Source organism: Pelodiscus sinensis, chromosome 15, assembly GCF_049634645.1.
Source record: "Pelodiscus sinensis isolate JC-2024 chromosome 15, ASM4963464v1, whole genome shotgun sequence".
Taxonomy (NCBI): domain Eukaryota; kingdom Metazoa; phylum Chordata; order Testudines; family Trionychidae; genus Pelodiscus; species Pelodiscus sinensis.
Genome location: NC_134725.1, coordinates 34,999,991 through 35,023,629, shown reverse-complemented (window position 1 = coordinate 35,023,629; position 23,639 = coordinate 34,999,991). Strand labels below are relative to the sequence as shown.

Genomic DNA, 23,639 nt, shown 5'->3' with positions numbered 1-23,639 from the left:
CTCTTGATACACTGGCTCCACCGTGCAGGCCACCTGCAAGGCTGGGGCACAAAACATCTACTAGGCTGGGGCTCCAGGCGCTGGTGTGTGAGGGGAGAGTCTTTCTCAGGAGCCATGTCAGTGAGGGTTGTTTTGTTTTCTTTCTTTAGGGTTTTTTTTTAGCTTTTCTTTTGGGTGTGGCCCTGACCCAAAAAAGGTTCCCCAGCCCTGGCACTCAACAGGCTGTAAGGGGCACCACATTAGAAAGAAGTGATTTTTTTTTCTATTTAAAAATGTTCATATCAATATTTTCTACACAGGAAAGTATCAAATATTGTATTGGTAAAACAGTGCATCATTGCCATGTCAGAAGATGTGATATTTATTTCACATTATGTATGTGAAATGCAGTTAAAATGTGTCATGGCATAGCTTCAAAAGAGTGGCACCTGCATTTGCTGCCTAGGGGTGCAGTTCAGGCATTCTCAGTAGCTCAGCTAGGCCAGTGATGCAGCTGAGTCAGTATTTGTTCACTTAGTGAAGGCCAGTCAGCAACCAGGCTGTTCTGCCATGTTACGAGTCATGATCCTGAAGACCCTGTACCCACAAAGGCTACATCTACATTGGCATGATCTTGTGCAAATACTCTTTAACGCAAGAGAGCATCTACACTGGCATGTGCCTTTGCGCAAGAGCATCTGTGCCAGTGTAGACACTCTCTTGCGCAAGAAAGATCCAAGGGCCAATTTAGCCATTGGGCTTTCTTGCACAAGAAATTCATGTTGCCTGTCTACGCTGGCCTCTTGCGCAAGAACAGTTGCACAAGAGGGCTTATTCCTGAGTGGGAGCGTCATAGTTCTTGCGCAAGAACGCCCCACAAGTGTAGACAGGCAGCATGTTTTTGTGCAAAAGCGGACACTTTGGCACAAGATTATGTCTACATTGGCACAGCCAAAGAGTATGTATTGTGTGGGACTAGGGCTGTTAAATTGTGCTTACTGAGCTAATCCTTATTGCCATGAACAGGGGCTGCTTGGCGTCAGCAGCCCATCTGCAGGGGAGCCCAGCTCCCTACTGGAACCCTTGTGGACAGGAGCTGCTTTGCAGCAGCCTCACCTGTCCTTCCTGGTGCCTGTGATAGAGGCAGCAAGGAGGGGACCAGGTGGTACCCCAAAGCTAGTGCTGTGGGGAACCGGCCTTTAAGCCGGCTCTCCCAGCACTGGCTTATGGTTCCCCCTAGCTGCCTCTCAGAGGTGGGGGTGGGGCGTGCAGGGACTCAAGCAGTCCAGCTTGCCCCGTGTTCCCACTGCCGCACTTATGCTTTTGAAATGTAGCAAGAGCCCCTTGGGGCTTTTGTTACATTTCAAAGCCTGTAGCGCTGCAGTGGGAACCGGATAAAGTGGGGACTTTAGTCCCTGCTTGCACTGTTTCCCTGTTGTGCCACCTCTGCCTCTCCTGCTCCCCCTCCCCCTGCAGAGATGATGCTGGGGGAACAGCACCAGCTCCAACTCCCCCCCCCCCCTTGCTGCCTCTGATAGAGACAGCAAGTGGGGGTGACTAGTCGAATCTCTACTTGACTATCAGATAGTTGACTAGTCACTTACATCCCTATATTGGGCTTGAAAAATTTGGTAATAGGTTTGAATAAGACTGTAAAAGGAATATCACAAGTATTTGTTGGTGTATTTGTTGCAGACTGTTACTGTTAAAGTAATACTAAATCACTGATTTTTGAACACCTGGCTGCTAACCTTAGCAAATACCACTCAATGTATACATTCCTTTCTGTTCTAATTGCAGTAATGTTCAATAATAATGGAAATTCTGTCCTTCTGTTTAATTTTTAAAATAGTTCTCTGTGAACATTAAAATGATGAAATAAATTACTATTTACTAGATTGATGTTACTATGAAATCATTGCATATGCACAATGATAATACGGAGGACCTGATTGATCCTGTGCCACATAGGTTGATTCCACCTTTTTCCTGAGCCCTACTGATTGCTGCAAGGGATCCATCCTTAGGGCAGCTTGCCCATGCGAAATAGCTCCAATACTGCAGCCCTTGCCCCCACCCCAAAGCACTGTCTACACTGCTATTTTTGGAGCACTGAGCCTCACTAACCTGGATCTGTGGGACAGGCTGAGAAGCTTGTTCTAAATGCTGCACAGACACTCTTCGAAGCCTGCAGATTTAAGCCAAGCCCCATGACACTGTCCTCTGATTTCAGCAAGTGTTAGTCAAGCTCAAGTTGTTCTTAGCTCTGGGAAGCCCCTGCTGACCTATCTGTCTCAGACAGGATGGGCTGGGTTACACATCTCTGACTGTGCACCAGATTAGTCCAAAGGCTGAACTACAGCATCAAATCCTGATTTAATGGGAGAAGCTTGAGTGCTACTTTGCAAGTTTCCCTTATCAGCTGATAACTGTGGGTGGATGTGGATATAAGCAGTGGCTGTTGCCAGGAAGGCTTTATCTCTGTGTTATCTCTGCAGTACCTATCCAGGGTATGGTGCCATTCTGCTTATGTAAATACAAGAGATGCTGTCAGGTTGGGGGCAGGAGACTGGGATTCTGTGTTCTTGGCTAGTGGCTGTTTGGGGCTTTCTCTGTACACCTTCTCTGAGGAACCATAAAAGCAGACTAAATTCATACATACAGACCCATTGTTGGGTGCCTTACTCACTGGCCAAAGCATTCTCCTCAGGAGGGGGAGGGGGAGGGAGAAGAGACAGTACCTGCCTCCCCACACACCACTCTAATAATGTTGGTACACTTTTCTTGGTGAGGTAATTAAAAACTCGTAATTTGCTGGACTGAGCTGTACCTTGGTATATCACAGCGGGCTCTGCAGGATCTAGTACCAACCAAAGCCAAAACATGGTAGGGTCAGGAAAAGGATGAGTTAAGCATAAAGCTTGCAGTGTTGCTACAGAGTCTAGCATTCTCCAGGATAGTTGTCCAAGCTGGCTGTACGTGTGAGCTATTGGCCGAGAGCCACAATTCTGTCAAGTGGAGAATATAAAGCCAACTGCATGCAAGATGGCTGGAATTCCATCCTTAGATTCTGAGAAGTATCAGCTGAGCTAAGGCCATGCAATTTGCTGCCAGTCCCACAATCCACAGCTAGAATGACATCTCTTTGTGCCATGGTTCAGGGACATATTTGGTGTGAGTAAGCACCTGGAGTACCCCTCGTGAGGTGGTGTCCCCTGCTGTAGCTGCCTAAGGCACTGCTTTTTTTGGCCCCACTGGCCACTTGCTTGTCAACAGTTTCTTGCTGGGGAACTGGGAGGTCTTGTTCTCAGGGCTTGTCACTGTTGTTTTTACAGAATACCAGGTTCTCACCAGCTCAGCAGAATGACCTGTCACAGAAGCCACTGATCTACAGAGCTGGGGCCAGGAACAGCACAGCTGGCTGGAGGAGCATGTCAGCGGCTGCATTGCCTCTATCACACAATTCTGTAGCCTCTCTGTCCACTTCATGAGGCCTCTCACTGATCTCCTGCCACCATTCCATATATCCTCTCACCTCAGAGCTCCTCTAGCCTACAGAAATGACATAATGCCACACATGGTTTGGTTGCAATTTCAGCACTGTTTCAGAAGCACTGGATAGAAGCAGCTTTGACCAGGTTACCTTTATACTTCCTAGTGACTACATGGGAGTGTTTGGGTGCACAGGATGCTCTAGGATCCTGGTCAGCACATTTTGCACCAGGGCTGTATGTGAGCTGTGATGGGGAGAAGATTTTTGGGCATCCTGTGGGTATGTCTATTTTGCAGCTAGGAGTGAGGTTCAGCCTAGCTACCCAAATCCAAGCCCACCTGAACCCAAGTCACCACCAGTGTTCCCTGTAAACTGGGTGCTTGTCCAGCCACTCAGAAGAAATTCAGATGCTGCCCATCTGGTTAGCAAAGCATCCACAGCTAGGTTTGTTTCTTCTGGTGATGCACATTCACACATCCCTCGGTGCACATAACTTATTCTGCACATGAATGGAAAACATCCGCACATCGATGGAAAACATTCGAGGGAGCACTGATCACCACTATACGGCAACATCCACACTGCAGGTAGGTCCTCGCCCAGCTGCAGCACATGCATATGCTGTGCCTCCTGCCAATCACTCAAGACCACCCAAAAGATAAAGGGAAATCAGCCATGCTTACACACCTCTCTCCATTTGGAAGAAAAGAACTGTTACTTACCTGTAACTGTTGTTCTTCGAGATGTGTTACTCATGTCCATTCGAATTAGGTGTGCGCACCGCGTGCACCGTGTCTTCCGGAGCATTTTCCCTAGCAGTACCCATAGCGCCAGCAGGGCACCCCCTGGAGTGGCACTGCTATAGCGGGGCATATGTACCCCTGTCGGCGCTCCCCCACCTCAGTTCCTTCTTGCCGGACACTCTGACGAAGGGGAGGTAGGGGGGAGTCAAATGGAAATGAGCAACACATCTCGAAGAACAACAGTTACAGGGAAGTAACCGTTCTTTTCTTCTTCGAGTGGTTGCTCATGTCCATTCAAATTAGGTGACTTCCAAGCCAGCCCCACTTCAAGGAGGAGGGGTCGGAGTACTCAGAAAGAGAAGTCCACGAAAGTTGAACAATCCAAACAAATTTATTCAACCAAGCGAACACAGAAACTATAGAAAGTGCAATGTGACACAGATAAACAAACGTATTTACAACACAGAGCTGAGGACTGCAGAGCCCAACCCTGTGTCCTCCCTGGCCTGCTGCGCCAGTGCGTAGTGCGCCGTAAAGGTATGAAGCGACGACCACATGGCCGCCCTGCAGATTTCAGTGATTGGAACCTGCGCCCCAAAAGCTACAGAGGACACCTGTGCCCTGGTGGAATGTGACCCAGCAACCTTGAGCAGACCTGAGCGGTCGTGATGGGGAACCGAGTTAGTTTGGAGACCAGCTCCACTATGGCCAGGAACCTGGTTCTGGGGAGGAGTGCTCTCGCCACCCTGGCATCCAGGAGGGCACCTACGAATTTGAGGAGCTGAGAGAAAGTCAACGATGACTTTTCCTCGGTTAGCATGAGTCCCTGCCTTACAAAGAGGGCCCTTGTGAGACACATGGGCCTCCACTTGTTCGTAGGAACGACCACGAATTAGCCAGTGATCCAGGTAGGGAAACACGTATACCCCTTTTTTGCGGAGGAATGCCGCTACGACTGCCATGCATTTTGTAAAGACCTTTGGTGCTGTTGAAAGGCCAAATGGGAGCACTGTAAATTGGAAGTGGCATCAGGAAACAATAAAACGGAGAAACCTCCTGTGGCTGGGTCTTATTGCCACATGGAAGTAAGCGTCCTTGAGATCGAGAGTTGCGTACCAGTCTCCTAACTGTAAAATCAGAATGACAGAAGCCAGGGTTACCCTCTGAACTTGGATTTCACGACCGCCTTGTTGAGGTCCCTGAGATCTAAGATGGGACGAACCCCACCCTTGGGTTTCGGGACAATGAAATATCGGGAGTGAAACCCCTTACCCTCCAGATGGAAAGGGACCCTCTCCACAGCTCCCTTCTGGAGGAGCACCAGCACCTCCTGGCAGAGGGTGTCTTCGTGAGAGGTGTCCCTGAAAAAGGACGGGGCAGGCGAGTTGGAAGGGGGCAAGCACAGAAAAGGGATGGTATAGCCACTCCTGACTATCCTTAGGACCCAGGCATTGGTCGTGATTTCTGCCCAGGCCTGAGCAAACCGGGATAACCTGGCCCCAAACGGGGGGCCAGGGTGGGAGGCTGGTGCGCGACTCTCTAGCAGCCCGTCAAAATTGGTGCTTGTGCTGCTGGGAGGGACCTTGACCAACCTCACGGGGGTTGTCCCCTCTCGGGCGACGTCGACAACTCCTTGTGGACGAGGGGCCCGCAGCTGCCTTAGCACCCCCACTGGGAGCACGAGGATGGCGTCTCTAGTAATCCCCACGGGGAACCTGGGACTGCATTCTCCCCTGTTGCCTGTAGGGCAGCTGATGACGCTGAGGGGCCAGCGTGTGAATCCCCAAGGACCGTAGGGTAGACCTTGTGTCCTTAAGTGTACGTCGTTGCCGGGAACGGGATCTATGAGCCGAGGAAGCTCCTGAGGACTCCGACCTGAACAATGCTGCATCCAAATCCAACAAGTAGTCAGACACCGGCCAGGGAGGCACAGATGACGAATATCCTGTCACCAATGGAAGGGCAAAACTGGCCATGGACTCGGGTTTGCCCGTGTGCGCCCGATGAGAGCGTGCCGGCACCGGGAAGACTGGTCCCGGTGCCGGGAGTGGAGTCGATTGTGGCACCGAGAAAACCTGTCCCAGTGCCAGGAGTGGACTTGGTGCCAGAGGGACAAGCCCCGGTGTGGAGCCGGTTGCGGCACCGGGAGAACCGGTCCCAGTGCCAATGCTGGTTGCAATGCCGATACGGAGCATGGCTGCATTGCTGAAGCCCATACCGGTTGCGAGACGAACCCCGAGGAAGCCGACGTCACCGTCGATGGCAGTACCGGCAAGGTCCACAGGGTCGATGCCGGTGCCTGCGACGGTGCCAAAACGTGCATCGGTGCTGAAGAGGCTGATGCTGAATGGCCCGGTGCAGACGACTGGAACGGCACCCCTGGAAAGCTGCTCAGCGCCAGCGTCGATGATGACGGTGCCGTAGACGTTGCCACAAGGCCAGACTGGTACAGCACCGGTGCAGCCAAGACGGGGTCTGGGGGAGGTCCCAGCACTGAGGACGGTCAAGCCCAGTCGGGCACTGGGTGAAGCCTGGCGGCCTGCATCGAGACCAGCACCAACGAGGAGGCAAGCGGTACTGGTCCCACAGGGCACGGTCCCACTGCATAAGTGGCTGGAGCTGTCCGGTCATGCCGGTGCGAAGGTGAAGCCTGAGCCAACACGGCCTCCAGTGTAGGTGACCTCAACCCTTCCGCCTCAACCAACGACGAAGGGGAGGTAGTGAGGATAATAAGGTCCTGCGCCACCTCAAAGGTATCCGGTGTGGAAGGGCGGTGTGAGGGTAGCTGCCCAGCACTGGGCGGACGTCCCGCTCGCTTACGCCGCACCGTGGAGGATGAGGATATGTGCAGCGGTGACTTAGCACTGCGGCGTAGGCTCAACTTGGATTTCCGGCTCGGAGACATACCACGAGATGTTCTTGACCTCTTCAGTGCTGGAGAGTGAGACCGGTGCTGGCCCCTCGACGCTGTGGCCCGGTCTCGGGATAGGGCATCTCGCGTGGATGCTGGTGCACTGTGCACCGCAGAGTACCCAGCCAGTGCCAGCTGTAAAGCTGCCTCCACGAGGAGAAGTGTTAGACGAGAGTCTCTCTCCCTCTTAGTGCGCGGCTTAAATGACTTGCAGATCTTACAGGCGTCTGTAAGATGGCCTCACCCAGACACTTCAGACAACTGTCGTGAGGGTCTCCTTTGGGCATGAACTTTGCGCAGACAGCGCACGCCTTAAAGCCTTGCGGCCCTGGCATTCCTCACCCCCGAAGGGGGAAAAGGAAAAAACAAAGAGACACTAACTAACTAATTGAACTATTTAGAACTATCTACCACACTAAGAGAAATGGGAACCATTAACTGATGTAAGAGAGAGACACGCTCCAACGACCGTCACGGGCAGTAAGAAGGAACTGAGGTGGGGCAGCGCTGGCAGGGGTACTTATGCCCCGCCATGGTGGCACCACTCTAGGGGCGCCCTGCCGGTGCGACAGGTACCGCTAGGGAAAATGCTCCGGAAGACGTGGTGCACACGGTGCGCACACCTAATTTGAATGGACATGAGCAACCACTCGAAGAAGAACTGCTGTTTCTCAGGGGAAGGTATAAAATATTCTGGAGACACTATTAAACCAGCCCTGCAGCAAGTAAGGACTCACAACTGCGGCACACACAAGGAACTGGATCCATTATTTTTATTACTAGTGTCAGAAGAATCAGTGTGATTCCCTCCATGATTCTCTTCTTTCCAGAGCAGTGCAAATTACAGACATGTGATCAAGTGTCTTCAGGTGGTATATGATCACCCACTTGCCCCTCAAACAGCAAAGCACAGGCCTAGAGCTTGTTTCTTTGGCAGAGTCCTCAGGAGCCACCCAATTCCCCTCCCACTTCAGCCCAGCCTGGGCATCCATCCCTTCCAAGGAGGAGCAGGTTCCTGTCAAACCAGTCAGCGCCTCTCAGGTATCTTGGGCCTGCTCTCACACTCACTGAAATCAATGAGCCTTTCAGGAGCAGGCCCCTTAAGGGATTCCTGCTGGGTGACAAGAAGCACCCTCTGTCTTTTCCATCCTTGAAGACTGACCGCTTGCTAGCCCAGGAAGCCCAGTAGCAGGGCTCAGATTCACAGGGAGGGTGCAGCCAGACATCACAGACCAGAACAAAGTCACTCTGTGTGGCTCAAGGATCCACTTTCTCCACTTTGTTCCACCACCAAATGAGCCCAAAATTAAAGCCAACTGGAGAGTGCATTGCCTCTGCCTTAAGGGATCTGGCAATCTGCAAGGACATTGAAATTAATGGGCTATTGCCACCCACAAAAACACTGTGTTAATCAGCCTAACCCCCTCAGATTTACACATCCCGAGGGAATTCCTCTTCACCTCCTAGTGATTGGTTTTGACAACAGGCCAGAGCTAACGTTTCAGTTCCAATTTAGCGACAGCTGTCCTGTGAACTTCGTCAGGTCCATCAGCGAGACGCAGGGCTCGTGCCCAGGCAAAGAACTGTGCCAGAGGGTAGTCGTTACTGAGACCAGCCGCTCCAAAGGCCTGCAACAAACCCATAGAAACATGAAAAAGCACAACAGGGCCATGATGGGAGCAGCAGAGCACAGCAGGAACATTTGCCTTCCTGCTTCCGTAGTGCTAAAAGTCACAGGCTGGAGAAGCTTTGCTTCCTATCACACGGGTTCTGGCCTGACAACTCTGGAGATGGACGGCATGTTTTGACCCAAAGAACAGGAACAGCGCATAGGTAACAGAATATGTAGCCCCATGCCAGCCCCTGCAAATGTGCCTAAATCCTGACCCCAAGGGTTCATGTCTAGGAGGAAGAGCTCTAGCAGCACTTTCCTCATCCCAGAGACCATGACAGCAGGGATGTCAAACAAGCAGTCGACTAACTAGACAATTAACTGATAAACGTAGCTTGTTAATCTAGTCAACTACCCACTTCCTCCCCCCGCCGCCACTTTCTGCCTCGGTATTAGAAGCAGCAAAGCGGGGGAGAGAGCCGGGGCCAGTGCTGTGGGTAGCCTTCTTAAAAGCCAGTTCCCCTCCCTCCCCCCAGCACCTGCAGTGCCACTTGCTCCCTCTCCAGTGCTGCTGCCTCTATCAGAGCCCTGTCTGTGGGGGGACCGAGCTCCGTGTGGACAGTGGCTGTTCCACATCTCCCGCAGCAGCCTCTGTCCACAGCAAGCCTGTGTTTCATAGTCTGCAGGGGGTCCGGGCTCCCTGTGGACATAAGCTGCTCTGCAATCCACTGACACCACACCCCCATGGACAGCTGCTGCCAGCCCGTGCTGCTGGTTTTTAAAACTGGCTCCCCTTGCAGACCAACTCACCCCGGGCCACTGCCTCCGAGACAGAGGCGGCATCACGGAGTGGCAGGGGGCTCCTCGGGAGTGGGGCCAGGAGTGCACTGGCTGCCAGCCCCACCCCTGGGGACTATCGAATAGTCATGTAACCGCAAAGATTTCATGCATTTACACAACTATTTAAATACCCGATAGCTGATATCCCTAAAGGACAGGACTAACCCCATGAGTTACAGGAGCTAGCTGAAAGCAGAACCATGGAGCCATAAATCAGCTGTTTGCTTTGTTTAGGCTAAACCCCAACCTCCTGGAATAGGAGTGAAATCAACGATGGATGACGATTCCCCACTCACCTGGATAGCACGATCAATGACCCGCAGAGCCATCAATGGAACCGCCATTTTGATCATGGCAATCTCTAAAGCAGCTGTCTGTATAGAAACAGGATCAAATACATCACAACCAGCCAGACTGGTCAACCCCCCCATCCTAGCTTGTAGCCCCTGCTCTTGAAGTCTTGGTCTCCCCAAATAACTGTGGTAATATACGTCAGGCTAGGCCTACAGCCTCGGTGTTATCCCAGTCATGGGCCTCTCCTGCACACAGAGAGCTTGTCCTGCTGAGCTCCATGCTGAGGGGCACGAACATCCAAGCAGGAGAGGCCCAAACTCAGTTTGATCAGGAACCTGTGGAAAGGCTTAGGCACTGGGCCGAGCGCTGCAGTCCTTACTGTACATGTACTCAGCCTCTGGAAGGCCCCAGACACGCACCTTGTTCCCCACTGTATCCATGAGGAGGGCAGCCTTCAGGACAAGAAGCCGGGCCTGCTCAATCTCGGCACGGGACTTGGCAATGTCTTCCAGGATCGTGCCCTGCTCAGCTAGGGGTTTCCCAAAGGCCACACGAGACGTCACCTGCAACGGGTGCACACATGGCTAAGGGCCTCTGAGCTCAAAGAGAGAGAGAGTTTTGCTGGTGATACTATCTCACATCTGCAGAGAAGCAGGCATCTTGTCTGCCCTCCAAGCTACCTACACAAGGACACACTTCACCCATTGCTGGGATGCAGTCAGCTCTGGGAGGCAATGTGGCTGCTATTTGGCAGGGCACAGTGACATGACGTGGCAGTTTGGGACAGGAAGTGAAGAATGCTGTCTCAGATTGCCCAGGGAATTGCTGAGAAGGGAAACTGACACCCTGCCTAAAATGGCATTAACCAGGACTCAGGAGTCAAGTCCTTCCAAGAGGGTAATAGCTGTCAGAATCTCAAGTTTCCAGATCATCAGAAAGAAGCACAGCACCCCCTAGCATTGATTCCTTGTTGAGCCCCATTCCTGCAGTGCTTCCTGGACAGCGTGCCAGCCAAATACTAACTAGATTACACCCTGTTTAGCTTGTGAGCACCAAAGTATCACCAGCCAACACTGTACAGCTGCAGGTACACTGTGTAATACTCCCTTTGCAAGCAGAGGGACTACCTGACCCCTGCCATTACTGCCACAGACTGAAAAAGGCAAAGAGACATTCAGCAAGGTTCTGAGAGCAAGGGAAGGAAAAAGGCAAATCAGCGAGGAACATCCTTACTAAAGTAGAAAAGAGCATTACGAGTGCTGATAGAACCCCATACTTCTAGAAACAGAAAGTATATCTCCCTGCATCTCAGTGCCACCTAACACATGCAGACATGCTTGGAAGGGAGGGTCAGTAGAGAAGCATGTGCTCAGAAGTTACCAGGTTGATACTGAAAGCTGCCTTCAAACTATCTGCATTAAGACATTTCACAAAAGCCTGCAATTAGGTTTTTAATATCTTGCCCAACTCCCAGACTATCAGGACCCACCTGGACCAGATACCTCTCCTCCCTGTGGTACAATGAAGCACTGTGGGGTGTGACAGAGGAACAGAAGAGTGTAGAGCCTGAAAAAGGGATTAAAAAGGAGGCTTTGGATGACCACAAAGGTTCTGTGGCCAGTGCTGGGACCCAGTTGCCTACTGGCCTTGGAGTATCAGAGAACACTGCAGGGCCTCAGTCCAGGGATCTGAAAGCCTAGTTAGTGGCTGTTATGAACATGTTCAAAATGGATATGGATGTTGGAGACAATTAGGAAAAGAATCAGAGTTAGGAAGAGTTCAACCCTTATAAGGAAAAAGAGGAGAAGGATTCAAGGTGTGCTGGGGGCATTATCTGGATGACCAGAGTTGCAAACAGGGGGAGTCTATATCTCTAATCATAAGAGATGATCCCCACCTGTGGGAAGGAGCTAAGCAGTGGACTGAAATAGCCCTTTGGCAACAGAGTACCCAGGCAGGCAGGGAAACCCATTTGATCGTCTATGTTTTGTGAGGCTGTTCTTGTAAACTATTTATTTGCTCTGAACTCTTACATGCTAGAGATCTAAGGATTCCACTAATCACTCACTGTGGTTTGACTTCTAACATTTGACAAGAGCTCTCACTGCTACGGGCATGAAGATTTGATTTTGAAAGAAGGTTGGATAATGGATTGCTTCCCACTCCCCTGTTATGCTACCAGTGGTGCTGTGGGTGTCAGGAAGGTATGCAGCTACAATGGATTAAAGGTGCCACGATACTCACTCGCCCCTTCATGAGAGCCAGCGCCCGTTCAGAATAGCCAATGAGCCTCATGCAGTGGTGGATCCGTCCAGGTCCTAGTCTTCCTTGTGCAATTTCAAACCCTCGGCCAGGTCCCAGCAGTATATTTTCTTTGGGCACTTGGACATTTTCAAATAAGATCTCCCCATGGCCAGCTGCAAAGGCAGGGAAAGAATGCACAGAGCTCAGTGGGTCATTCACTGGACACATCCCCGTGTGCAGGATGTAATTTCTCCCCACTCCTCTCTTCCTGGCTCTTCTAGAGACCACACAGCCCTGAAATTGTGTCTCATTGGCCAGAAGCAGGCAAGTGATCCAACAGCTCAGGTCTCTCAAATGGATTCACAAACATTGAGGTTTGCTGTTTTCTTTCTGAGGCTTGAACAAAAAAGTCAAAGCCAAGGCAGAAAGGGGGATGGGAGGGTTTTTCCAGGTCTGTTCTCAGCACTTTTCAGCTCCTCCTCCTACCAGAGCCAACCAATTCCCTGTTATTCCCAACTCACTCCACTAGTGCCACTTCCTGTAATTTCCCATGCAGAGATCCTGGACAAGATAGTGCATCCAATGCTAAATGGATGGAAAAACAGGTTTTGCTGTGGTTTCTTTTTGTCAAGAGCCAGGAAACATCACTTAAGACTCAATAGCTCAAAAGATCATCTACATACAGGGTTTTAATTAAGTAACTAGCAATGTGACGTTAATGACACTAGGACATTTTAACAATGTGCTATGGGCAGTAGCAGGGAATATAGCCCAGGATTCCAGCATTTGCTTTAAGAGGAGGTAGCATCACAACATAACCTGTAAATGATTTAATTCTCACACCCCTGGTCTGCCCATTTCCACTACCCCTTTTGCCCGAGCTTTACATCCAGTCAGTAATCTGCACTGATGCCCCTTGGGAGGAAGCTGTTATTGAACTGAGGCACAAAGAAGTCACGTGATTGACCCACTCTGAGTTGGAGGCAGAACCAGGAGAGGTCTCAAGAGTCCACTGCTCTGAAAAACTGACAACTCTGTTTGACTCTCCACCAGAGACAACGGGAGAGTGTGAGAGTGATGTAAAGAACTAGGAGTCATGAGACCTAGGTTCTAGTCCCAGCTCTGCTACCCCACCCCCACGACCTCAGGCAAGTCATTTCCATGCTTTGGGCACCAGTTTCCGATCAACAGCACAGAGGGCTATAATGCCCAATCCACAGGGTACTGAGAGGCAAAGCACAGTGGGGTCCCACAGTGGGGTCCCACAGAAGGAAAGGCCAGATTCTCAGAGGACCCACAACATGCTCCAAACCAGAAGAATTTAGTGGAGAAAGAAGAGCTGTCAAGTTGTGAGAGTTAGCAACAGAGCTAGCTCCATGCCTCACCTGGCGGATCTTCTTCACCAAACACACTAAGAGGCCTGGTGACTGTTATGCCTGGAGTGTCCATGGGAACTAATAGCATCGACTGCTGTTTGTGGCGCTGGGCTTCAGGGTCAGTCTTCCCCATAAACACACAGAGCTGGCAACGAGGATCCAGAGCCCCTGCCAGGAAAACACACAATGAAACCTAGACTGATTGGCTGAGAAACTCAGGCCAAATCAATCCCCGAGCACATGACTGACTGCAGCAAAGGCACATCAGGTTTTTGGTGCCTGTCTCTAACTCAGCCCTTTAACAGAGCAAAGCAAATCTAGCCATTGTAGCAGTAGTTCATTTAGGATGAGATTATTTGGTTTGATAGTTTGTTTCAAGAGTTAACAGAAGCGATGAGAGAACTGACATCAGAACTTGGGGCTCTGATAAAGCCTCTCAAGTTCTTTATCCACCATAATTATGGATAAAAACAGTACCAGGCAAAATTCAAGCTTTCCCACATCATTCCACCTTCCCTGTGACAAGGACCTAGAGGGGAGAAGACTCCACAAGGCTCATTCCAGCTTCCCGCTGGAACTGCCAGTATAGGTGCTCATTACCAGATACTAGGAACTGAATTGAGACCACCTGACTCATTGCACAGCCAGCAGCCAGTGGATGGTAACAGCTTGCAATCACTGCTGACCCAGGTGAGATTTGAACTTTGAGTGAAAGTCTCACTATCCCATTAGCAATCCCAGACACTCTGTGTGTTCTGTTTACCTTGCCCACAAAGGGGATGTTTTCCTAATAATTAACACAAACCTGAAGACTATAGCAAAAGCATTTCCCAAAGGGGCCACATAGCAATTCTGTTCTCCATTACATGAGTGTAAATCCACAGTAACTCCATTCTAGACAGTGAAATTATGCTGGATTTACACTGGTGTAATTGAGATCAGAATCTGACTTGCCATAAGCAAGGGTTGAGAGCAAGTCAGGGTCAGGGCCCTTTTCTAGAACAACTGTTTTAGATCAGCACACTGGAGAAAAGGTCCAACAAGACAACTTCACACCACAGCAGGCAGCCATGGGAGCACATGGCCCTGTGAACAGGACAGTGTGTGTGTGTGTATTGGGCTGTACCTGAAATCCACCATTTATGCCCATTTAGAATGTAGAAACCTTTTTCTTCTATGATTGAAGCCTCAATGTTGGTGGCATCAGATGAAGCAACCTAAATAGAAACATTTTCAGTTCAGAATCTGCCATCTGATCTCTGTCACGGCGGGGGGCTAGAAAGAAGTTTCAGACATCCTAGCGAGGTGACTTGGGAACAGAGAAGTCATCTCCTGAAGCTGGCAGAGCTCAGCATATCCCTGCCAATATACACCGAAGTCTGGGGGCCATAGCTTGAATGAGTGAGCAAACACCTTTAAAAACAAACCTGGGTGGTCATACAACGGCCTTCCAGCCAAGGTCTGGGAGATGCCGAGCACTTATAGCTCCCTTGGAAATGGGTGACCAGCCCCTGTACCAGTTGGGCCATCAGCTGGCTGAGACTGACAACTAGACAGCTATCTAACGAAAACACATTGTTACACTTCATAGTTACCACTAGCCACACAAAAGCACAGCTTAAGAAACAAGGCGGCCAAGATTACTGGATTGATTCTGAGTGCTCCAAGTGAAACCTTAAACCAATGTGGTTTTCAGACATTGCTAAGCTCCCATCCTCTAAAAACTAGGCCCCTTTGAAGGACTCAAGTTGAGCTCCTAAAATCATGAGCCACATCTGAAAACGTTGGCTGGCGGCTATAATGACTGCCAGCACTGAGAACAGACAGAAGTGCAGTCGGTGAGGTTCTGCAATACTCCATTGTGTGCCTCGTGGGAGAGTGACACTGACCTGTGGCTCAGTCATTGCAAAGCAGGAGCGGACCTTCCCATCCAACAGAGGCTGCAGCCAGCGTTCCTTCTGCTCTTCCGTCCCATATCGAACCAGCACCTCCATGTTCCCAGTGTCGGGGGCAGAGCAGTTGAATATCTGAAAGGGGGAAAGCCAAGCCCCAGTCAGCACAGGAGAGGCATGTTTGCTAGCGAAGGGAATTTGTAGGTCAGCCTTGAACTGCACAGCTACTTCTGACTGCCAAAAGCCATTCCAAAGCATGGGGAAAGTGAAGACAACTCAAGCTCATGCTGGTTTCCAAAGGCAGGGCTACAGGCAAGATTTTGCCTTTGCAGTGGAAGGAAGCTGCACTCCAGAGACAAGTCTCTGAACCAGCAGGGAGAAGAATGCTGAGGGGAAGCAATGGGCACCTGGGGCTACTGCAACCTATAAAGATAACGGCTGCTTATGTCACACAGAAATGTAAATGTGCCCCAAAATCCATTTACTTAAAGTAGGCTTGATGATACTCAAGTGAGACCTGGTAAAATGATACAGTGAAGTGAGCCAGTTTAAGAGCCAGTTAGAGATGAGCTGGGCTGGATTAAGAAGGGGGCATTAAGGGCTTGAGCCCAGGTTCGTGGTTAAGGGAGATGCAGCAAAAAGATCTCTGGGCCAACAAAAATGCAGATCTTTTTGTAGGACCCCTTCGGGCTGGGCAGCAGCCATTAAAGCCCCTAAGTTCCAGGCCTGTCTTGTAGGAAGGGGGATGTGATTCCACATGCTGCTACCTCCACTCCTTACCGGCTTAGAGGTGCAACTAGCAGGAGCTCTGTCTGTGCACTTCCCTCACCTGCAGGCTCTGCCCTGGCAGCTCCCATTGGTCAGGAATTGCAGCCATTAGGAGCTGTGGGGGGCAGTGTCTGCAGGCAAGTGAAGGGGAGTGCGCAGAGCCACCTGCCCTTTCTGCTCCCTGAGGCCTGTGCCACCTAAGGGCAGCTGTCTCAGGTAAACACCCAGCCCCATAACACCCTGCCCCAGCTCCCTCCCTAACCCTAACTCCTGCCCTGATCCCGCATCCTAGCCCCTTCCCCAGCCCTGAGTTCCCTCCCATAACTAACTCCCACCCAAACACCACACCCCCCGAGCCCCTCCCATACTCCAAACCTTTGTGCCCCCTCCTGAAGCCCTATCCCGTACCCCAAACCTCTCAACCCTGGTCCCACCCCAAAGCGCCCACCCACAGCCAGAGCCTCACACATTCTCACATCCCAACTTTCTGCCCAGACTGGAGCTTCCTCCCACATTCTGAACCCCTTATTCCTGGCCCCACCTTGGGCCCACAGAAGAGTCAATCTGGTCTTGGAGATGAGTTATGGCAGACCCCTTAGGTCATGTTAAGATGATTTGGTCTTAACTGATTTTGACAAGAGTTTTAAAGCAAATGTTATTGTTTTTGGGGAAAAAAAGTTCTCTCTATAGTGTTTGATTTGGCATTTACACACATTAATTGAGATGATGCCTAATGTTAAACAGTCAGAAAACAGAAAATATGTAATTATAGCAACAAGATGAATTGAATGGTCATTAATTAAGGGCCATTATTATAATTGATTATAAAAAGGGCAGCAAGCTGATGTTAGGCCTGCCCATCCACCATCCAGATACCCTTAGAGAAAAGGTTAAACCTGTTCTTCCCAGCCAGGGGACTGACACCCTGGAGTCATTAATCCAACCTAGAATGCGAGTGTCAATGCAGAGTGGTTTAAGTGTAAGGCCTATTGACTTTGGCCAACTATAAATACAGGTTTTAATTTTAATCACCTGGTGTGTCATTCACACTCCTCTACTCAATTAAATGATCTACAATTGCCCTGGAGACTCAAACCTTAAGGCATACAGCCCAGCTGAATTTGTTATCTTAAAGCTACTAAGTGGAAACCTACACAAATCGAAGGACTGCATATCACATTGGGGTTGGCAGACCAAGTTTCCTTACTGGCAACCTCCTTGGGTGTGGGGTCTGTGCGGCAGCCAACTCTTCCTTTAAGTATTTGGTGAGTATCCTATTTAAGCATACGGGAGCAGAGAAAAAAACTCCTATCCCCAAGCCATAGGTAACGCAAAGCTCAAGAAAGTCTGTGTAGGCATGGCTATAAGTAAATTCAACAGCACAGGATGCCACCACAAATAGATGCATACTATCCTGGAAACCTCACAAATGTTATTCCATCAGGGGCTGGTGCCAGGTTGACTAGCACAGCACACAATGGGCCACGTTCTTGCCAGTACAGGGCTCTCCCCAAATAGCATAAATACACGCTGCAAAACAGCATTAGCATTCTGGTTCAAAACAGCCAGGTGCCAGGGTAGGAGCAATGGGAGTGGAGGGGGACATGTACTGGAGGCAGCAGTACAGCAGGGAGAGGCGAAACCTATAACTATTCCAGTAATGGAAGTCTAGCTAAGAATCCCATACTTGGACTGCATGATTTCCCTCTGCCACTTCCAATGACTTAGCAAAGGCTTAAAGCACGTACCTCAGGTGCATACAGTGAAGTTCCCATGAGCTCACACAAATGGGCATACTCTTGGTTTGTGAGGCCAGCTCCATATTTCATTTCTGGGTCATTCTCCAGGGGTAAGAAAAGATTCCAGAGTCCTTCAGACTTCGCCTTGTCCTTAAAGAATAGAGGAGCATGACACTTGGGGCACAATTCTTTTCTCATGTATAAGGGGCCAGTTCTCTGCCCAAAAAGACCCCTCAATGGGCATGAGAATTCAGTAGTGCTGGGATTTGCTGAGCAGATCTGAGGCCCAAATTTTGCCTTTCCCGCTCATAGACTGACAAACACCCAAAGCTGTGAGGAAGAAACAAACTGAATGTCATGCAGATTAGGGATGTAAAATCCTGTTTAAAATGTTAACAAACTATCTGTTTGACTGGTTAACTGGCCCACCGCATCACAGCTACAGGTGTGGCCAGGCACCGGTTACGAATAACCATCCCTCAGTAAGGGTGATGCTTACCGGGTAAACAGTTAACTGGTTACTCATGTGCATCCCTACATCAGACTCAGCTTGGCATTGGCCTAATGAGATCAATGGAGTTACACCAGAGGGGAATTTAGTCCAGCAGGTCTATGGAAACATCACTTGCAGCCAATAAGAGGGACAAATGCTAGTGTCACAGTAGAGAGATGGCACTGGAGTAAAGAATGAGTTGGACTTGAAGGGCCTGATTCTGCCCCATAACAGGTGTATGCCTTTTAATGGGGACACAGCAGTGTGAGATCAGACTCACACCCCAAGACAAACCTCCTGAGGTTCAGGCCCTCTGGTATAAAAGTGAAGATTACAGTTACATTGTGCTGATAAAACTCCCTCCCTCAACCCTCCTCCCACAGCTCCAGAGCAAACTCAGGAGACAGTCAATGTGACATGTTTCGGAAGACAACACCGGTAACGTCAGGAACTGTGTAGGGACAAAGGCAGGTTAATAGGATTCTAAGAGAGCAAGTCAATGAGCTCATGCAGGCCAGACAACTTAGTCAGAAGTTGGGGCTGGCTTTTATCCATAAGGTGGAGACACAAGAAAAAGACTAGAAGACACCCAGGACAAATGTTTCCCTGAAAAATGCTGCTTTAGTCAGTCAGATTACATGATGATATGGCCTCTGTATTTACTGCCTCTCTCCATGATTTCATTCCCAGCCCTGTAAACTTTCCTTAGGATCTGGGAGTGAAGCTGGTTCCTCACTTCAATCACTGCCTCCCATAATAAAGATTCTGCAGTTAGAACTGAGCTGATGGCATGCAAGCCACACTTTAGCTTCCCCTCTCTTGCTGTATTGGATCTATTTTCTAACAGAAGCTGATATTTGAGAGTCTGGCTCAGACACACCCTGGGAGCTGACATGTACAATCAACACACCATCTTACGGAGGCATTGCTACTTTAAGCAAGAAACATTACTTACCTTCAGCTCTTCTATAAGAGGATGTGGAGTCCATCTAGTCTGTGAAACCTGATGATCTCTCAGAACCTGCTCAGCAGGATAGACACTGACATCCATGAATTTCTTCAACTTGTGGTAAAGATCCTGGGCTCTCCTTGGAAGGTCATTAGGAGAAAGAATCAGATGAGCTTTGGAAGTGTGAGCTGGTGAAGAAGGTGCCATGGTGACATAGTTTCTCCTAGGGAATGCCTCAGGCTGGGTGCAGGTACTGTAAGGTCTTGCTAAAGGTTTTGCATCTGGAAATTCTTTAAACACTCGAAATCCTTCTTTGGTAGCAAAGTTCCATGCTAAGTTGGCCATGCGCTCTGCCTGCTTTCCACCACTTTCAGCTGTGGCTGAGCTTGCTTGACCTGCATGAAATGAAGGTGGTTAATTATCACCATCTTCTTAGAGAGTCTACATTGCAAACCACTCCAGCAAAAGCCCAAAACACCAGCATACCCTAGTGCTCAGTGATGGCACTGCAGGATGCAGGAGAATTATTTTGTAAGGGATATGATGATGTCACAGTTTTTCGGATTAAATACCAAGTCTATCTGTTCCCTAGGGTAAAGTTTGAGCAGGGCTGGCCTAAGAACATAAGAATAGCCGTACTGGGTCAGACCAAAGGTCCATCTAGCCCAGTAGCCTGTCTGCCAATAGTGGCCAGCACCAGGTGCCCCCGAGAGGGTGGACCGAAGACAATGATCAAGTGATTTGTCTCCTGCCATCTCTCTCCAGCCTCTGACAAACAGAGGCCAGGGACACCATTTCTATCCCCTGGCTAATAGCCTTTTATGGACCTAACTTCCATGAAATTATCTAGCTTCTCTTTAAACTCTATTATAGTCCTAGCCTTCACCGCCTCCTCTGGCAAGGAGTTCCTCAGGTTGACTACATGCTGTGTGAAGAAGAACTTCCTTTTATTAGTTTTAAACCTGCTACCAATTAATTTCATTTGGTGTCCTCTAGTTCTTCTATTATGGGAACTAATAACTTTTCTTTATCAGCCCTCTCCACACCACTCATGATTTTATAGACCTCTATCATATCCCCCCTCAGTCTCCTCTTTTCTAAACTGAAAAGTCCCAGTCGCTTTAGCCTCTGTTCATATGGGACCCGTTCCAAACCCCTAATCATTTTAGTTGCCCTTTTCTGAACCCTTTCCAAGGCCAAAATATCTTTTTTGAGGTGAGGAGACCACATCTGTACACAGTATTCAAGATGTGGGCGTACCATAGTTTTATACAGGGGCAGTAAGATATTCTGGATCTTATTTTCTATCTCTGTCTTAATAATTCCTAGCATCCTATTTGCCTTTTTGACCGCCGTTGCACTCTGTGTGGAAGTTTTCAAGAGAACTGTCCACGATAACTCCAAGATCTCTTTCCTGATTTGTCGTAGCCAAATTAGCCCCGTATGTATAGTTGGGGTTATTTTTCCTGATGTGCATTACTTTACACTTATCCACATTAAATTTCATTTGCCATTCTGTTGCCCAATCACTCAGTTTGGTGAGATCTTTTTGGAGTCCCTCACAGTCTGCTTCTGTCTTGACTATCCTAAACAGTTTGGTATCATCTGCAAACTTTACTACCTCACTGCTTACCCCTTTCTCCAGATCATTTATGAGGAGGACAAAGTCCCTAGAATCAGCCCTAAATACTCCTTTAGTGAGCCTGGAATGAGTAAAACAAGTGGCACATTCTCTGGCAGCGGGACGAGCTAAGCCCAGGCAGAGAACGCATAGTGCTCTAGTGAAGGGGGTTACAGAATCCTCTTTTAGACTAACAGGCTTGGCTGCACATTATTTTTAATCATTTCCATCACTTTCCATAGTTTCCTTGTACCAATTGAACATGCAAGAATACCCAGTATGGGTACTAAATTTTTAGCACATGTACAAAAGTCCTGGGCTTTGCTTCTGTGAGCTCTTGCAAAGCCATCAAACATTTCTCCTCTTGTTTACTGATCCATGATCTGCAGTAGCAGTTACCCCACTTCCCTTCCTCCATGGCACAGTAAGTTAGGCAAGCTTTGAGTTGTGTTTCCTGATTTTCCACTTGGTTGGCATGTGCTTCATTGATAATGACTGGCCAGGTGCTGGGTGTGGCTCAGGATTTGGTTAATACTAGTCCCAAAGCCCCTCACAATATACATGCAGGCCAGCTGAAAAGCAGCCAACTCTGGAGTAAAGGGCAGCAATCAGGCACCTCCTAGCAGCTCTGCTCAGTAACCAGATCAGGCTTTGCAATGCAGCAAAAAGCAACAGGTAGTAAAACACATTGTTCTCTCCAGCTCTGTGTTTGTTTGCAGAAACCACTCCTTTATTACGGATGCATATCTATGCAAACACAGCCCACTGGCATTCCAGCTAACCTCCATTCCAAAGCCTTCCGAGGTCTATGCAAGGATTTGTTCTGTGATACTGTTCTTAGGCTTAACTACTTCTCTTTGAATAATAACCTTCCCCCAGTCACACTCCACAAACAGTGAGGAATGAAGTCCCCCATCACTCCTTCAAGGAACCTTTTGTGCCCACAACTGAAATGCAAGTATCATCATCAAGGCAAATCCCAAAGGGGCAGAGCCTTGCAGACTGAGCCAAAGCAGAAGATATGCTCCTGCAATTACGTTCTTTTTGCAGGGTAGGCTCTGTTGGTATGTACTTTGTCTATAAAAGGTAGAGCCAGTGCTCCATCTGACTGTAAACTTACCTGAGTGACTTGCTCAGCTTCACAAAGAGATTCAGACACAAAACTGGTATCTGAACCCAGATCTAATGCCCAGCTCTATGCTGTGGTCACATACCACCTTAGCCCTTCTAAAAGAACTTGCTTCATTCCCCACACCCCCACCTGCCCTGCCACACTGACTACATCTAGTCTGGAGGCTTCTTTTGGAAGAGATCTTCTGAAAAAACTTCTTGCGCAAGAGCGCGTCCACACAAAGAAGCACATAAAAAAAGCAATGCGCTTTTTCAAAAGAGAGTGTCCAGACTGACTGGACTCTCTCTCTCTCTCATAAAAGGCCACTCGGAACCACTTTAGACCAGGCTTTAGGTCACCAGTTGCTTCCGAGTCCTGGCGCTGGAGTCTTGCAGAGACACACATTTAAAGGGACCTCCCTGGACAGCCATTTATCTGCTTCTGCTGTGTGCTTGCTACCTCTCTGAGGGACAGCAAAGCTCTCACAGTGCCTGCTGTGGCTGCCCTGCTTTTGTGGACCTCACAGCTTTTTCCTGTGAGCCATGGAGCCAGAGCTGTCCCTGAGCATGCAATGGTCCCACATGGTCATGCTGCAGTTTTTGCAGCACTTTGTGCCAGCTGCCTTCCCAGTCCTGCACAAGCTCGACCCCAAGCTCATTCTGGGTATCCTCTCCCTGGGAGTGGGAGCTCTGCTCTGGCAACTGCACCCCACGATGGAGAGGTGTTTCTGGAGGCTTGACACCAGTTTGGACTGGTGGGACTGGCTGGTCATGGAGTGGTGGGACGACCAGCAGTGGCTCTAAAACTTCTGCATGCGGAAGTCCACCGTTTTGGAGCTGTGTGCCTGGCTCGCCCCTGCCCTCCAGAGACGCAACACCCACCTGCAGTCCGCCATTCCCCTGGAGAAGCAGATTGCCATCGCCCTCTAGAAGCTCGCCACCCCAGACAGCTACCAGTCAGTGTGCAACCAGTTTGGCATGGAGTAGTCCACTATCGGGATCCACCAAACATAAGAACGGCCGTACTGGGTCAGACCAAAGATCCATCTAGCCCAGTATCCTGTCTGCCGACAGTGGCCAGTGCCAGATGCCCAAGAGGGAGGGATCACAACAGGTAATCCTCACATGATCCCTTTCCTATCACCCACCTCCAGAGAAAAAGAGGCTAGGGACACCATTCCTACCCATTCTGGCTAATAGCCATGGATGGACCTAACCTCCAGGAATCTATCTAGCTCCTTTTGGAATCCTGTTAAAGTTCTAGCCTTCACCACATCCTCTGGCAAGGAGTTCCTCAGCTTGACTGTGTGCTGAGTGAAGAAACTTCCTTTCGTATGTTTTAAACCTGTGGCATCGACTTCAAGGACAGGGTGACGGTCTTTGTCTCCTCTTCCTCTTCTGGCTGGCTCTGGTCTTCCTGCTCCTCCTCTGCTGTGACCTCTGGCCAGGTGATGACGGGGGTCTCGAGGCTGGAGTCCACAATGATGGGGGGAGACACATTTCTCCACCCCCCAGGATTTGGTGCAGCTCCAGCTAAGGGGGCAAGTGTGGGTCCTGCCCCTGAGCGCAAGCTGC

General features: G+C 49.6%; 1 protein-coding gene across 3 annotated transcripts in view; it reads right to left on the bottom strand.

Moving 5' to 3' along the window:
- Positions 1–7,884: 7,884 nt before the first annotated feature.
- Positions 7,885–23,639, bottom strand: part of ACAD10 (acyl-CoA dehydrogenase family member 10) — a 52,382-nt gene continuing 36,627 nt past the window's right edge. For all 3 annotated transcript variants that reach the window (XM_075898733.1, XM_075898732.1, XM_075898734.1), the window contains 9 exons: positions 19,340–19,728; positions 17,901–18,041; positions 15,382–15,519; positions 14,619–14,709; positions 13,502–13,660; positions 12,117–12,289; positions 10,292–10,435; positions 9,875–9,952; positions 7,885–8,754 (listed from right to left, as the gene is read on the bottom strand). In XM_075898733.1, coding sequence (XP_075754848.1) covers positions 8,620–8,754; positions 9,875–9,952; positions 10,292–10,435; positions 12,117–12,289; positions 13,502–13,660; positions 14,619–14,709; positions 15,382–15,519; positions 17,901–18,041; positions 19,340–19,728 — 1,448 coding nt within the window. In that variant the 3' untranslated portion in view covers positions 7,885–8,619. The remainder of the gene's footprint in view (positions 8,755–9,874; positions 9,953–10,291; positions 10,436–12,116; positions 12,290–13,501; positions 13,661–14,618; positions 14,710–15,381; positions 15,520–17,900; positions 18,042–19,339; positions 19,729–23,639) is intronic.